Source organism: Drosophila subpulchrella, chromosome 2L, assembly GCF_014743375.2.
Source record: "Drosophila subpulchrella strain 33 F10 #4 breed RU33 chromosome 2L, RU_Dsub_v1.1 Primary Assembly, whole genome shotgun sequence".
Taxonomy (NCBI): domain Eukaryota; kingdom Metazoa; phylum Arthropoda; class Insecta; order Diptera; family Drosophilidae; genus Drosophila; species Drosophila subpulchrella.
Window position 1 is genome coordinate 10,055,017 of NC_050610.1, and position 12,992 is coordinate 10,068,008.

Here is a 12,992-nt window from a genome sequence, read left to right on the forward strand (position 1 = left end):
GGGCAGATGTGCGGGATAACCCCTCACCATTGTATCCGACATTTTTACGATGTTACTGTGTAACTATGAAATACAGCCGGAGGTGAAACAAATTATAATATGGTTGTGCGTTAGATATGAATCACTTCTCAGTCCCGACCTAGCTGTGGGCACTTCGGGAGAAGATGCGCTGGGTGACCGTGTCGTATACTTGATATTTAGTGGGGAACCTCCTCATAATATTTACCCACTCGACTTTATAGTCTGGACTCTTCCATTTCTTTGCCTTGTGTTATCACTGACAATTTAGCTGAAGCAGAATTAGAAGAAAAAAATGAAAAAAAGGGACTCGAGCGCCAAACGAAGTGTAATCTGATTGCATTTGGCAGCGGCACAAAGCGAATGAGGATGAGGATGATGAGGCACATACCTATAGATGGGGTGTCGTGTCCTGGTGACTGCCAAAGGCGTTTCTCTTAATCAAACGTCGCTCTTTGTGTCAGCGCGATTTTCACGTTGCCCACTTCCAGGTGTCTATTGCTTGGTTCCACGCCTTGGGCGACACTCAATGAGTCCGTCAGTCATTTAGTCAGCGGGGCAATCGCTGAGATTGATTATGTCTGCTCTAATCTGGCAAATGTAATCAACATAATTCCGCCCTATCTGTGTATCACCTTTAGGCGCGGTAAGGAGGTACACCTACAAAAAATGAATCAGAATTCTCGTTCTTATACAATATCGTATCATTTTGAGCCTATAAAACTTTGCTATCCATTTTTAAAGGGTGAGAAATCAAGAAATAACAATATCTTTTTTACATTATTCAATGGTAACAATGATACGTGTAAATTAATCTGACAATGTAATCAACATAATTCTGTCCTATTTGTATATCACCTTTAAAGAATTAATAGATGGAAATATAAAGGAGATTCTGACATTTGTTTTCCTCTGCAGGAAAGTTTAATATTAAATATTCCTAATATCAAATTTTGGGGCAAAGAGTGATTATTAAAAATAAAATTCACGGCATTTATCCGAAACCAATTTGTTTTTTTAAAGCCTTGGTATGCATTAATTTTAGTTTAAGAAATACTATCCCGGTGCACTTCGTAACTACGTTGCCGTCCACAGTGATATAACATTCTACTTTATTCACGTTCGCATATTCTGGTAAGTTTTTGAAACGATTAAGCTTGATGAAGGTCTATTATATATTGAAGGTTACTTAAACTTAATAAAACTTACTATTTTTCTAAATTGTTCTTAAAAGAATACCTAACCTACTTTGTTTTATGACTAGTAGTTCTTTTGGTATTTTACCACAGGTGTTCATGGAAGTCGTGAGTTTTGGTCACCAAGGAAACGCGACCAAAACAAAGACCAACCCCTAGAACTGTCAATTTTTTAGAAACATATTCACTTTAATGCCGCGAACACAGAACTTTATAGGAACTGATTGATAAAAATGGCTTCAAAAAGCAGTGCCAATGAGAACCAAGGATTAGGAGAAGCTGGAGCGGATGCAGAGGCAGTTCCTCCTCCTCCTCCAACGGCTGCGGGCAGGCCCAGACCGCCCACATCGCAGCTATTTTCGGTGAGTCTAGCCTAAAATTTGATTTTTGTTCCTTTAGTATAATGAATCTAATTTAGAGGGGCAATCTGGTTAGTAGTCGGACAGGAGGAGGTGATAAATCAGGTCTGGCCAGACCATCGACAGCAGTCCGGGCTGTTGGCTATGCCGCCAATAGCGGGTCTGCTGGTCAAAGGTTTGACCAGTTTTTCCTGGAGAAGGCCAAGCAGCAAACTCTTTCCTCTGCAAACGCTGTGGATGCCGCCAAGGAAGTGAAGTAAGTATAAACCAAAATTTTACTATGAACGATTAGGTAAGTATTAATCCTTAAGAAGGTTATGTTTAACAGCCAATTGTATAAGATGTCTAAGGAGTAAAAAAGACCTAAACAAAAAATCAAATAATAATAATATTATTATTATGTTATAGAACGAATTGTACAAAGTATTACGTGGTATTTTGGTGTGGAATGACATAAAGATATATTTTTCCTTTCCCCGGATAAAAGTAGCTATCCATTCTACAAAACTTTTAAGAAGTTCCTTACGGTCATAATGAATCTGTTGTCAGCCACGGGGTTACTAAGTATCAGGGAGAATTATGGAGTTAATATTGCAGAATATAGCATTGACTCAGGATTACAGAATTGTTTTTTAGATTGTGAGCTCAGGCGGCAACCACAAGGTTTAAAAACTCTCTGACAACTTATAACTCTCTTATGATAAAAACTATATTTTCACATAATGTAACTGCTTAATAATTACAGTCCTCAGATCAAATATAAGAACCTGGAGGGCAAGATTGTGAAGCTCTTGGAATCGTCCATTGTGTTGGCCTGGCAAAGCACTGCAGCTCGATCTAGCGGAGATCTGAACTCTGAGGCAAAATCGGCATTGGCCGAGTCCTTAAATAAGGCCAAGGAAGCCTTCTCCTTAGACCGAACCCTGCATCGATTTCGGGACCAGCAGGGCGAGAATGTATACCACAACTTTGATTTGACTTATGCGGTGAGAGGGACTAAGATGATCACTTAAAATCCCAATTGAAAATGTCGATTACAGGTTTTCTTCAATCTAGCGGAGCAATACGAACGCAATGATTTGCACATCGAGGCCCTCAACACTTACAGCATCATGACCAAGAACAAGATGTTTCCGCATGTTAACCAGCTGAAGATCAATATGGGTAATATTTACTACAATATGGGTATATACCAGAAGGCGGTCAAAATGTACCGCATGGCCCTCGATTCGGTGCCAAAGAACTTAAGCCAGTTGCGGCTGAAGATCCGTGAGAACATTGGAATCCTCTTTGTCCGCATGGGTTCCTATTCGGATGCGGCTTCCAGCTTTGAATTCATCATGTCGGAGCGGGCGGACATCAAGAGTGGCATCCACCTGCTGCTTTGCTATTACGCCATGGGCGACGTGGAGAAGATTAAGACGGCCTTTCGAAGTCTTTGCGATGTCCAGCCCGGAGAAACGGAAACCGATCTGGGGAGTGAGAGCAATATTATCAAGCTGCAACAGCAGACCGATCAGGGTAGTCAAGTTGGGGATCCCGATATGGACAAGTCCTCAGACCACCAAGAAAGTGGAGGCGCGGATGTGGCAGTAATCGATGCAGAGGGTGGCGGAAGCTACGAAAAAGTCCAGGAGTCAGTTAAGTTTTCGGCCAAGGCAAAGCAACGTTCAGTTCTCCAAGCTCTTAAGAAAGACGACCTAGCCGTGTACACCAGTCAACGTCGAAATTCCGAAAAACGATCCATCACAATGATTGTAGATCTGATCTCACCCTTAATCGAAGAGAATTATAATGATGGTGAGCAATTGTGGACACCATTATCATAGGATATGTTTTTGATTCTGTTTTAAAATTTAAATCTCTATAACCCATTTTTAGGATACAATTGGTGCATTGAGATCATCAAGACCTCTAATCTGGCATGGCTGGCAAACGAGCTGGAACTGAACAAGGCCCTAGTTTATCTTCGACAAAATGACGTAAATCAAGCCATTGAAACGCTGCAAATGTACGATCGCAAAAGTCAGGGATCTATGACGGCCAGCGCTCTGACCAACCTAAGTTTCATTTACATAAGTGTAAGTTGTGCATATGGGAAAAACAAAATCTGCCCCTCATCTTATTATCAAGGGATTTCACATTTGGGACCTATATATTTACTAGAGTAAAGTCATCCGTAAATGATTGTGGTGAACAGTGGCAAGTAGTTATTATTAATTGCGTTATAATTATCAAAACTTTAAGTGTGATTTATGCTTTATGATTCATAATAGAGAGACCGACTTATCAGTTCTATTCATAAGGACTCAAGATCATTAAAATTATCTTTCAGCTGGGCAACCTGGAGATGGCCACACAGTGTCTTAACCAGCTTCAGGAAATCGGAGCGCTGGAAAACAACGCCCTAGCTCTGATCAATGCCAGCATAGTGGACCTCCGGAAGCAGAACTTCACCTCAGCCCGCGATCGTTTGGAGCGAGCACTGCAACTCCAGCCTACGAACTTTGAGGCCAACTACAATCTCGGCCTGGTGGCATTGGCACAGCAGGATTTCGAGCTGGCTGAGGAGCGTTTCGAGTTGCTGAAGGCCCAGCTAATGATGCCCCATTCAGTGCAGCACAGCCATGTGTTCTATCAGCTTGCCAAGTTGCAGGAACGCCGGTTGGGTGGTGGGTTCCAGGGAAACGCATCGCCGGGGGCTGCATTGCAGGCCTACCTCCAGGTGCTCGGCATCTCTGCCTCGGACATCGATTCGCGCCTGTTCGAGAAGGTAGGTTCGCTCTATGAGCAGATTCAGGACCACCAGGAGGCCAATCAGTACTACCACGAAGCGTATCGCATAAACATGAGCGACATCAATATCGCCAGTAGCATTGGCTCCTACTACATCAAGCTGCAGGCCACGGAAAAGGCGCTGTATTACTACGAACGGGCGGTTTTGGCTGATCCTAACGATCCCAATCTGATGCTACGTATTGCCAGCTGCTTTCGTAACTCCTATCTGCCGCCCAAGCAGTATCTGGGTATGTTCCAGAAGATCCATGCTCGCTTTCCGGACAACCTCACGTGCGTACGGGCCCTGATGCAAGTGACCAAGTCGCTGGGTCTGGGAGATTTGCACGAGCGGTACGGCCTGGAATATGCACGCTTACAAAAGCAGCAGCAGGAACGTCAGAACGAGCACCGATACCAGCAACAGCGCCTCTCCTCAGCGGCCTCGAATAGCAGCCGCCTGCGAAGTAAGTTGATGAACATTACTCTGAAAGGAATAATATATTACTCAGTATATATTTGAGCTCATATATTTTCTATCTTATCCTGTAGCCATCAGGCAGTCCAATGAGGAACGCTTGCAGGAGAACAGCGACATATCCAAAGGCATGACCTATACGCAGAGTCCAGCCACGTATTCAGGTAAAGTTGTGTCACCCTATTAGAGATCTTCTGTAAGCTAACTTTGGTTTGCTTACAGTTCAGCAGTTCGATCCTTTGGGACCTCCTGCAGAACGTCCTCGAACTGGCAGAGCACAGCAGAGCAGAGACGATTCAGATGATGATGCGGAAATGAATGCTGAAAGCTTGTTGCCCATTTAAAAACATCCTTTTAACTTATTGTTATATCAAGGGACAAGTCTGTACAATTAATAAACCATTAGCGAGCAAGTAACTCTGTTTAATCCACGATTGAAAGATTTTTTTAAGGTAGCAAAATTAAGATTGTTTAAACCTTTTGTATATGGTTACGAAGATTCCCTCAAATGTCTTCCGAATCACATCACTGAATCTCGACTGACAATAATCGAAATTCTCAACTATCCCTCAATCGATCTGAAAATCCGTCTTTAATCCATTTAAACCTAACATATTTAGTTTGGTTTTGAATATTTTTATCTTTATTACGCTCTCAAGGCCAGTAATACATACATTTTTGTGTTCTGATATTATAAGATTTGAAAATTTAAAATTTCGACAGCTTGGATTGAAAATTATCGCCTTGGTATCGTCAAATGGCGTATAGTACGTAACCACCATCATAACCTTGTCCTCGCTCGATTTCACCTTATTTGAATGACACGCTAGTAAAATTTAAGTGATTGGTTTATGGAGTAAAATATGTGCTTCTATTGCAATTTTAAAATTTAGTGTTCTGTTCTTATCAAGAAAATTCGGTCAAATCGACAAATCAAAAATAATTTCATTTCACAATACAAAGTTTTGACAGTTACAGACACATTAACAGCATTATAGATCGTACTTTTTGATATTCTTTACCCAACATTATGCTTGCTGATTTTCTATTTCCCTCTTTCTCTCGTTCCTAGACAAAACAAACCACTTCAACTTCTACAAATCAAAAGGAACAAAACAAAATGGATCGTTTCTCATATTCACAGACAGCTTCCAATTATCAAAATCAATCTTAATTTTCTCTCTAACGATTTGCCTTCCGTTCTCCTTCAATTCCATTCCTAACCTGCCCCAAAATAAGCTGATGCCCTTCTCTTAGAAGCTCATGTAGCCACGGGAGGTGGAGCGACGCCTAGCACACAGATAAGAGATTAGAACGACCAGAATAAGTGCAGCCAGGGCAATTCCAACGGCAATGGGCACTACGTCAGACGTCTCAGAGCTATCGCAGTCGTGCACGGTTGAGAATCCAGTGGCGTTGGTGGCCCGGAACGCCTCCACCTGGACTTGACTGACGCTGATCCATCCAATCAATTCCTTAGCATCGATGGTCTCGGTCAGATTCAACTTCTGAACTCGTGTGCAATGGTATGACATCTTTTCGGGAGTCTTGAACTCTCCATCGCTCCTATGAATTAGCTGAAGCGTTTGATTTTCTGCAATATCAAGATTACTTAAGTTATCTTTTTATACAAAAATGTATAATCTACATACCCTTGGCATCGGGGAAGTCCTCAGCAAGCAAGGTCAGATGGATTTGAATGGAGGAGAGCACAGTGGTGTCGTTCTTCTTGTCGAAATACATCAGCAGCGATTGCTTGGAAGTATTGGGTCCCCAAATCAGATGAACATTCTGGATGGTCGGTCTGTCGCACTCTTTGTCTTCAACTGTGGCGTTGCTGGGGATGTTGTAAAGACCGTGGGTAAGGTTTCCATCTGAAGAAAAAATAAGTATTTTTCTTTAGTCAGGTTTCTCTGCACATAGTTCTGTCTGCAAGAATGTAAGACAACAATAATGTCTTGGAGACAGAACATTTTTTATAGTTAGGTTACAAGCTTTGAAAAACATTCTTTGAAAACGCTGTTTGGACTTAAAGTAACGTTAAATATGCTTAAATTCTAAATGTTTCCTTACTCTTATCCTCGTAGGTGAAGTTAAGCTGGGCTGCCATTTGGAGCATAATGCAGGAGGCATTCCAAGTGCCCACGGAGGGCGCCGGAAAAGGTTGAGGAGCATGGGTCGTGGTTGGCGCTGGTGCTGGTGTGGTCGTCGTCTTTGGTGGCTCAGTGGAGGTTGTGGGGGTGGTCGGCGGGATCGTCGATGTTGAACTGGTGGTGATTGGCTTCTCTGTAGTTGTAGAAGTCGTTGTTGTTGAGGTGGATGCGGTTGTGCTGTTGGTTGATGGGTGTTCCGAAGTCGTTTCAGGAGTCTTGAAACCCGGCAAACCAATCAATGTTTGGGAGAGCACTGAAAAAAAAGGGTTACGAATTTTAAAATTTTATGTCTGTTTAATAAATTAGATTTTTTGCAAATAAACCCTTTGAAACTAGAGGCAGCTTTAAAAACTGTCTATTCTAATGGAAACGATAATTTTAGATCTTCCGAACTAAATCTGGAATATGTGTAACGATCTGCTATCATTGCATAACCTATGTTTCATTTTAACGAATCTCTTAACCAGTAACCATGAGTGTGAGTCATATTGCACTGAATGAATAATTTATTTCCGTTTTCACAGAGTGATAAGGATAGAATCGAATGATATGTGCGGTGAGCAGCACAAGTTGTCACCAGTTGCAGATGTGTATATATGCTGACAATATTAAAGTGAATATACGAGTTAAGTTGAGAATGGAATGTCATTCCGTACCATGGTTGCGTTGCTCGATTGATGATAAAGTTAACAAAAGAAGGCACTTTTCCAGCCACAAAGTTCAGTTTTATCTATGTAGCTTTTCTGCTTTTCTTTTTACTACTCGTATTTCAAAAACAAATCAAAGTCCAACGTGTTGTTGTTTCCCCATCGGTATAAGTGAGTCATACACTAATTGAAGCAGTGTTTTACTTTATATACCTATTCATTTTTCACATGGAATCTGTTTTAAGCTCAGCATTCAATGTGCGGTCACGGATCCACCCACGGCCCCCCGTTCTAGTTCAATGCCGTTTGGTAATGCAGTCCAGAGAGATGACCTTTAAATGCAAGTTAAGCAAGCACACAGCACAGACTGAGGAAAGCAGACAGAAGACAGCAGACAAGGGGCGTGTCGCGCCTTAGACATGTAATACACTTTTCCGGCGAAGAGGGAAAAATGCTGGGAAAATAAATCGCATGTGGTAATAAGATTTATTCTCCACTGCCATGCAGGAAGAGTGCAAGTGTTGGTTTTTTAGAAGGAACAGAGGAATCCGATAGTATAGGACATAGTTCACACTTTTTTCGTTCGTTGTATGTACTTTATTATTTCAATTTTCCCGTGAAGGTCAAGTTTTGAAAGTCATTTGATTTTTTATGGATAAGCATGTGTGATTGCAGTGGCTGGATGGACTTAGTAGTTAACCAAATGGTTAATATTATATATATAATCGCTTAAATGAATCATAGTGTTGTCATCTTTTCAGTTTCAGGCTTAGGTCTACAGTTTTTGTTGATGGATTCTAACCCCCTGATAAGTTTTGCGGTCTTTAATTTAATTATTTTGCACAACATGTTGTTGGTGTTCCTAAAACTTTCCGATTCTATTGGTATCAGCAAGACTATCGCACATGTAAACTAATGTGTGCCACATGCGGGATCTACATACATTATAGACGTACCTAAGTAGTTGTGAAATCAAATGCAAATACCCCGGCCTATGGAGATTAGGAGTGGAAAAATAGCAGCCATGCCCAGACCGCAAGAACTAGAAATCGGAGACTGCAAATGACATCAACCAGAAGCGGAGTAGTGCCAGTACCAGGGGGTAATACCGTCCACAAAAGACGCCCCCATGGGCGATAAGCGGAGAACAATGGGCCAGCGAGTTGGGCAAATAAATAACAATTTAGAAGCTGCCGAGAATCAAGTGTAATTATATAGCTGACGAAGGGAGGCGAAGGCAGAGCGATGATAAATAGAATGGGCCTGCATGGCGATGGCGGGATGTATGGGATGTATGGCTTTATCTAGCTATTCTCGGGATGCAGTATGCACTAGTCGGTGCCAAAAGAGGGGTGGGGAAGGGACCTGGGGGCCGTAACAACGGTAAGAGCCACCATTTTGAACCCACTAGAACCCGAACCCATAGGTATGTGTACATATGTGGGTACGAAGGAAGGTTCAAAAACGCGGATAAAACTGAATAACTGCAGTTACATTCCATTCCCTTTGTTCGCGACTCTCCGAAACTCTTTTTCGCTCGTACTCCCCTTGCCTTTTTATTTTATTTAAACCTTTTTTTTTGCAGATAAAACACTACAATCGGTCTGGCCCCAGCTGGTTACGTGAGCGCGAGCGAGACGGCAAGCGTGGGGCGACGAGTAAACGACAAATATAAATAATTTGCGATGAATAAGCACATTGAACAAAGGCCTCCAGCGCGACGCAGTTTTTTTTTTTTTTTGGCTTGCGAAAATAAAGGGTTTCCATAGTTTTCCCATCACTCACCTGCGCCATTTAGCATCAGCAGGGCCGAGCATAGCAACAATTTGCTGGCGAACATATTGAATGCCGATCTGTTTAAGGTCGTGCTGCGTTTTTCCAATCCAATCTGCTCAGTTCACTCCGCTGGCGAAACTTCTGCTTGTTGTTGCTTCGTCCGAGTTAGTTTTTATTTTCCCCTTTTTTCCTTCAGCTCTGGTGAATAGTGTGGCCAGGCTGCTAGATAGATAAATCCAAACAACCGAACGTAATAACACGGCCAATTTGTTATCGATAACGTTAGCAGCGCACAGGGTGTTCCATGAATAGTTGACAAGCGGAACCTTTGAATTTAGGTCAGCTGTTTTCCAGCAGTCCCATAGAAACTCAATTGTCAGAAACTTTGAAGCTGTTGATTCTTTGGAAACCTGAGTTCCAAACAGCTCCGACCTCTTAAAATTTCAAGTTTTTCTAAATCCATAAATTTTGGTGTTGTGATTACGAATAATATCGACCAACTTAAAAATTAATAATATTTGCTTATCTTCCAAAATTTAACATGATTAAAAAAGTTGTAAATCACGTTCAAATACACATTTTATGTTTTTCATTACCTTTAAGAAAAAAATAAGTTAAATAACGTTAGAATTGAAATAGTTTAGCCGAACTGGCATCCCTGAACCTTAATCGATATTTCACATAATGGCAACTTCGTTAATGTTGTGCAGTATTGCCACCTTGGTGGAATTACTTTTACTTTTAAAATTACCGTTATATAGAAATCGAGAGTGACACAAAATTTAAAAAGGTTCACAACTTCGGTTTGAAATATTTAATAATAAAGGTGACAGTTTTGCATATCATTTTGGCATAGCGAAAGAAATAGTATTTGCGTTTTCTTCGAAGAAGAAGAAGCTTTAACCTTACTAAGTGTAATTGCCCCCATAATATAAAGAACCCAGGCATATCGAAAGTTAGCCCATGTGCATTAAATTTGGAAGACAGAAATTTTCGGAACATCAAAATCATAAGGCAAACAGATTTTAATTATTTTGTTTTGAACAACTTTAATCCTAAACTATGGAATTTTACAAGAGCTTAATAACCTTATAATAGCCAGTTGTTTAATTGAAGATAATTGTACTTATATTGCAAATAGCATGCGTGTTGAACGTGGCAAACGAGTAATTACTCAATCCAAGACGCCGGCGCGTTCAAAGTGCGGTAGCGAATAGCGGAGGGTCTCCGCCAGTCGGCGTGACTCGAACATCTGACGAAACTTTTGCTTGGCGAAGTCGGCGTCCTTGAAGCTCTCCAGATTGTTGTCGGCGGTCTGGGTCTTATCCTGGCTGATAGTGGGGAAGATGCCATAGCTGGCGAAGAAGCCGTAGGCCTCGCGGCGGTGAACCTCCTCCAGGATCTGGTCGTAGCTGGGTACTGGGACGCCCAAATCAAGATCGAGCAGTGTCTTGGCCAGTCGATCGTGGTAGCAGCGCAGCAGATGGGGTCGCCTATGACGCAGTACCTCCAGGGAGAGGCTGGTGTAGAAGAAATAGTTCAGGTCAATGCCCGGACTGCCCCACACGCTCAGCTGAAAGTCGATGAGGATGAGGTCCTGCGGACGCTTTGCTGCGTCGTACTTAAACAGCATATTGTTGACCCACAGGTCACCGTGGTTCAGTACCTTGATCTCCTTCTCCAACGGCGCCTGACTACGTACCAAATTAGCCCGGTGGTTCTCCATGTACTTGCCGATCTTTCCGGCGATCCGTTCAAAACCAGGCCACGAGTTCACCAGTCTGTGCAACTCCTTGCCATTGCCCGAGAAGAACTGCATCAGAAAACTGTCTTTTTCAAGTCCTCGCGGCGATAGCATGCCATCGGTATAGGTATCGAAGATGTGGGGATCCTGTGTTGTCCAAAATTGTTTGATTAAGTATAGATAGACTATCTCCCTTTAAAACAACTCACCAGAACCGCCAGGGCCATTGAAGTGGCGTGAAACTCCGCCAAGTGCTCCATGACCAGTTGGCAGTGATCCTCGTTCAAGCCTTCCTCTCGGGAGGCCATCACAAAGCCCAGCTGGCCCAGATCTTCGAAGACAAGTGTGTTCTCAGGTTGTTTTATGCACTGGTAAAGTCTGCGGATAAGAAATGTATCAGTATAGTTATGTGTTTCTTATCGGAAGAATCAATTAAGTAGGAGTAGTTCCCTATATTACTATACTCTTTTAAATATTTGTATACATTTTAGAAACACTGTTTTGGCATTACCTCACTAATAAAAATATTAATTGCTACAAAAATAATTTAAAATTGAACTACAATTTTCATAGCTTAACGAAAATTAATAGAAAATATTTATTCTTTGAGTTATTCATTATTCATTATTTCATTTTTACAAATCCCAATATTTTTAAAGCACCTATTTTTATACATTTTAGATCAATTGCCGTTAATTTAGAAAACTGACTTCCTGTTTGAGATAAAAGGATTTAAAATTTTTTTTTACCGTTAAAATTCTTTATGTATATAAAAAATATCCTTCAATGTGGGAGAAATACATGTCTACTTTATGAAAATGTCACGCCTTTGTAAGCTTTTTTATAAGCATTTCTTAATTTTGGTACAATTTTTAGATACACTTTTAGAAGTACACATTAAATATTCCTTTTATTATCCTAAGTTACCACTCACTTTGGCCCGAATCGCCGTTTGCACTGCATCATGAGCTCCAGCCGGGGCAGAACTTCGTAATACGTGATCTTCTCCTTCAGGTACACTTGCAGATCATTAATAAACTCCACTGAATCTAGGTGGGGAATGCTCTTCACAATAAACACGATCTCCTGCTCCGGATGATCAGGACGCTTAAAGGATACTTTCGCTCGGTAAATCTGACTGCAGTAGTTTTCGCCCGTGCTGCTGCCTAGTCGAATATGTATGGATAGCAATTTCACTCGCGCGGTTCGTAGAGCCGTCTCTAGAACTTCCTCGAAGAAGGGGGCGTCCAGGTGTTTGGGTGGAGCAACCACGTCCGCGTCGAACGTAACGCTACACATTTTGGGATCGTTTGAAAAGTAGCAAGCGTGCGATCCGCAATTTATACACGTGTCGCCGGAGCTCTGGCTATGATGTGACTTGAACCCAGCAGCGCAATTAATTATAGTTATGTATATCCAGTCATATGTAGCATTAATTTTTATATAACTATATACCTCTTTAATAGGCGACAACGAGATGTCTAATTTTTCGATATTTTTCAACACGCAAGGCTGAGACGTCGATCTTTTTGGGCGTATTTAGCTACTAACTTGATTTCCTGAATTCTGTTTGCATCTGCTTTCCATATTGTTTGATGGATTCCACCTGCAGCGATGGACAGCTAATTATCTTATCACGTTCCGATTCGAATTTGCATTACCACAACTCGTTCTTGATAACGTAATGCTTCTCAGTCAAGTGTCAATCCAAAGTTAATTATTCGCTTGCGTAATACTCATAATCGTTGTAGAAAATAAATAAAAAAAAGAAACGTACCCAAAAATACACAACAAATAAAAACACAATCTGTGTTTGTTTTTTGTTTATTTGGAATTACTTAATTCC

The 12,992-nt window shown here is 41.4% G+C and overlaps 3 protein-coding genes across 3 annotated transcripts; 1 reads left to right on the forward strand and 2 right to left on the reverse strand.

Moving 5' to 3' along the window:
- Positions 1-1,447: 1,447 nt before the first annotated feature.
- Positions 1,448-5,196, forward strand: LOC119547000 (intraflagellar transport protein 88 homolog). Its single transcript, XM_037853666.1, has 8 exons — positions 1,448-1,576; positions 1,633-1,829; positions 2,319-2,559; positions 2,614-3,373; positions 3,455-3,654; positions 3,909-4,815; positions 4,901-4,990; positions 5,049-5,196. The coding sequence occupies exons 1-8, from the start codon at positions 1,448-1,450 to the stop codon at positions 5,168-5,170; spliced, it is 2,646 nt and encodes an 881-aa protein (XP_037709594.1). The 3' UTR covers positions 5,171-5,196.
- A 245-nt stretch (positions 5,197-5,441) lies between these two features.
- Positions 5,442-9,617, reverse strand: LOC119547001 (lysosome-associated membrane glycoprotein 1). Its single transcript, XM_037853667.1, has 4 exons — positions 9,412-9,617; positions 6,900-7,232; positions 6,479-6,700; positions 5,442-6,420 (listed from the first exon to the last, which is right to left on the reverse strand). Exons 1-4 carry the CDS (start codon positions 9,464-9,466, stop codon positions 6,080-6,082), a joined length of 951 nt encoding a protein of 316 aa, XP_037709595.1. The 5' UTR covers positions 9,467-9,617; the 3' UTR covers positions 5,442-6,079.
- Positions 9,618-10,439: 822 nt separating this feature from the next.
- LOC119546705 lies at positions 10,440-12,467 on the reverse strand. The gene is made up of 3 exons (XM_037853184.1): positions 12,081-12,467; positions 11,356-11,524; positions 10,440-11,293 (listed from the first exon to the last, which is right to left on the reverse strand). The coding sequence occupies exons 1-3, from the start codon at positions 12,443-12,445 to the stop codon at positions 10,577-10,579; spliced, it is 1,251 nt and encodes a 416-aa protein (XP_037709112.1). The 5' UTR covers positions 12,446-12,467; the 3' UTR covers positions 10,440-10,576.
- Positions 12,468-12,992: the final 525 nt, after the last annotated feature.

Excerpts from the sequence above, each read along its gene's own strand:
- LOC119547001 (XM_037853667.1), bottom strand. The coding sequence starts at position 9,466 with ATGTTCGCCAGCAAATTGTTGCTATGCTCGGCCCTGCTGATGCTAAAT. Across the intron at positions 7,233-9,411 it reads GCTGATGCTAAATGGCGCAG|TGCTCTCCCAAACATTGATT; the intron begins GTGAGTGATGGG and ends CTTTTTTTTCAG. Across the intron at positions 6,421-6,478 it reads GGACTTCCCCGATGCCAAGG|AAAATCAAACGCTTCAGCTA; the intron begins GTATGTAGATTA and ends TTGATATTGCAG.
- LOC119547000 (XM_037853666.1), top strand. The coding sequence starts at position 1,448 with ATGGCTTCAAAAAGCAGTGCCAATGAGAACCAAGGATTAGGAGAAGCT. Across the intron at positions 1,830-2,318 it reads GATGCCGCCAAGGAAGTGAA|TCCTCAGATCAAATATAAGA; the intron begins GTAAGTATAAAC and ends TAATAATTACAG. Across the intron at positions 4,991-5,048 it reads GAGTCCAGCCACGTATTCAG|TTCAGCAGTTCGATCCTTTG; the intron begins GTAAAGTTGTGT and ends GTTTGCTTACAG.
- LOC119546705 (XM_037853184.1), bottom strand. The coding sequence starts at position 12,445 with ATGTGTAGCGTTACGTTCGACGCGGACGTGGTTGCTCCACCCAAACAC. Across the intron at positions 11,525-12,080 it reads AAACGGCGATTCGGGCCAAA|ACTTTACCAGTGCATAAAAC; the intron begins GTGAGTGGTAAC and ends TCTTATCCGCAG. Across the intron at positions 11,294-11,355 it reads CAATGGCCCTGGCGGTTCTG|GATCCCCACATCTTCGATAC; the intron begins GTGAGTTGTTTT and ends TGGACAACACAG.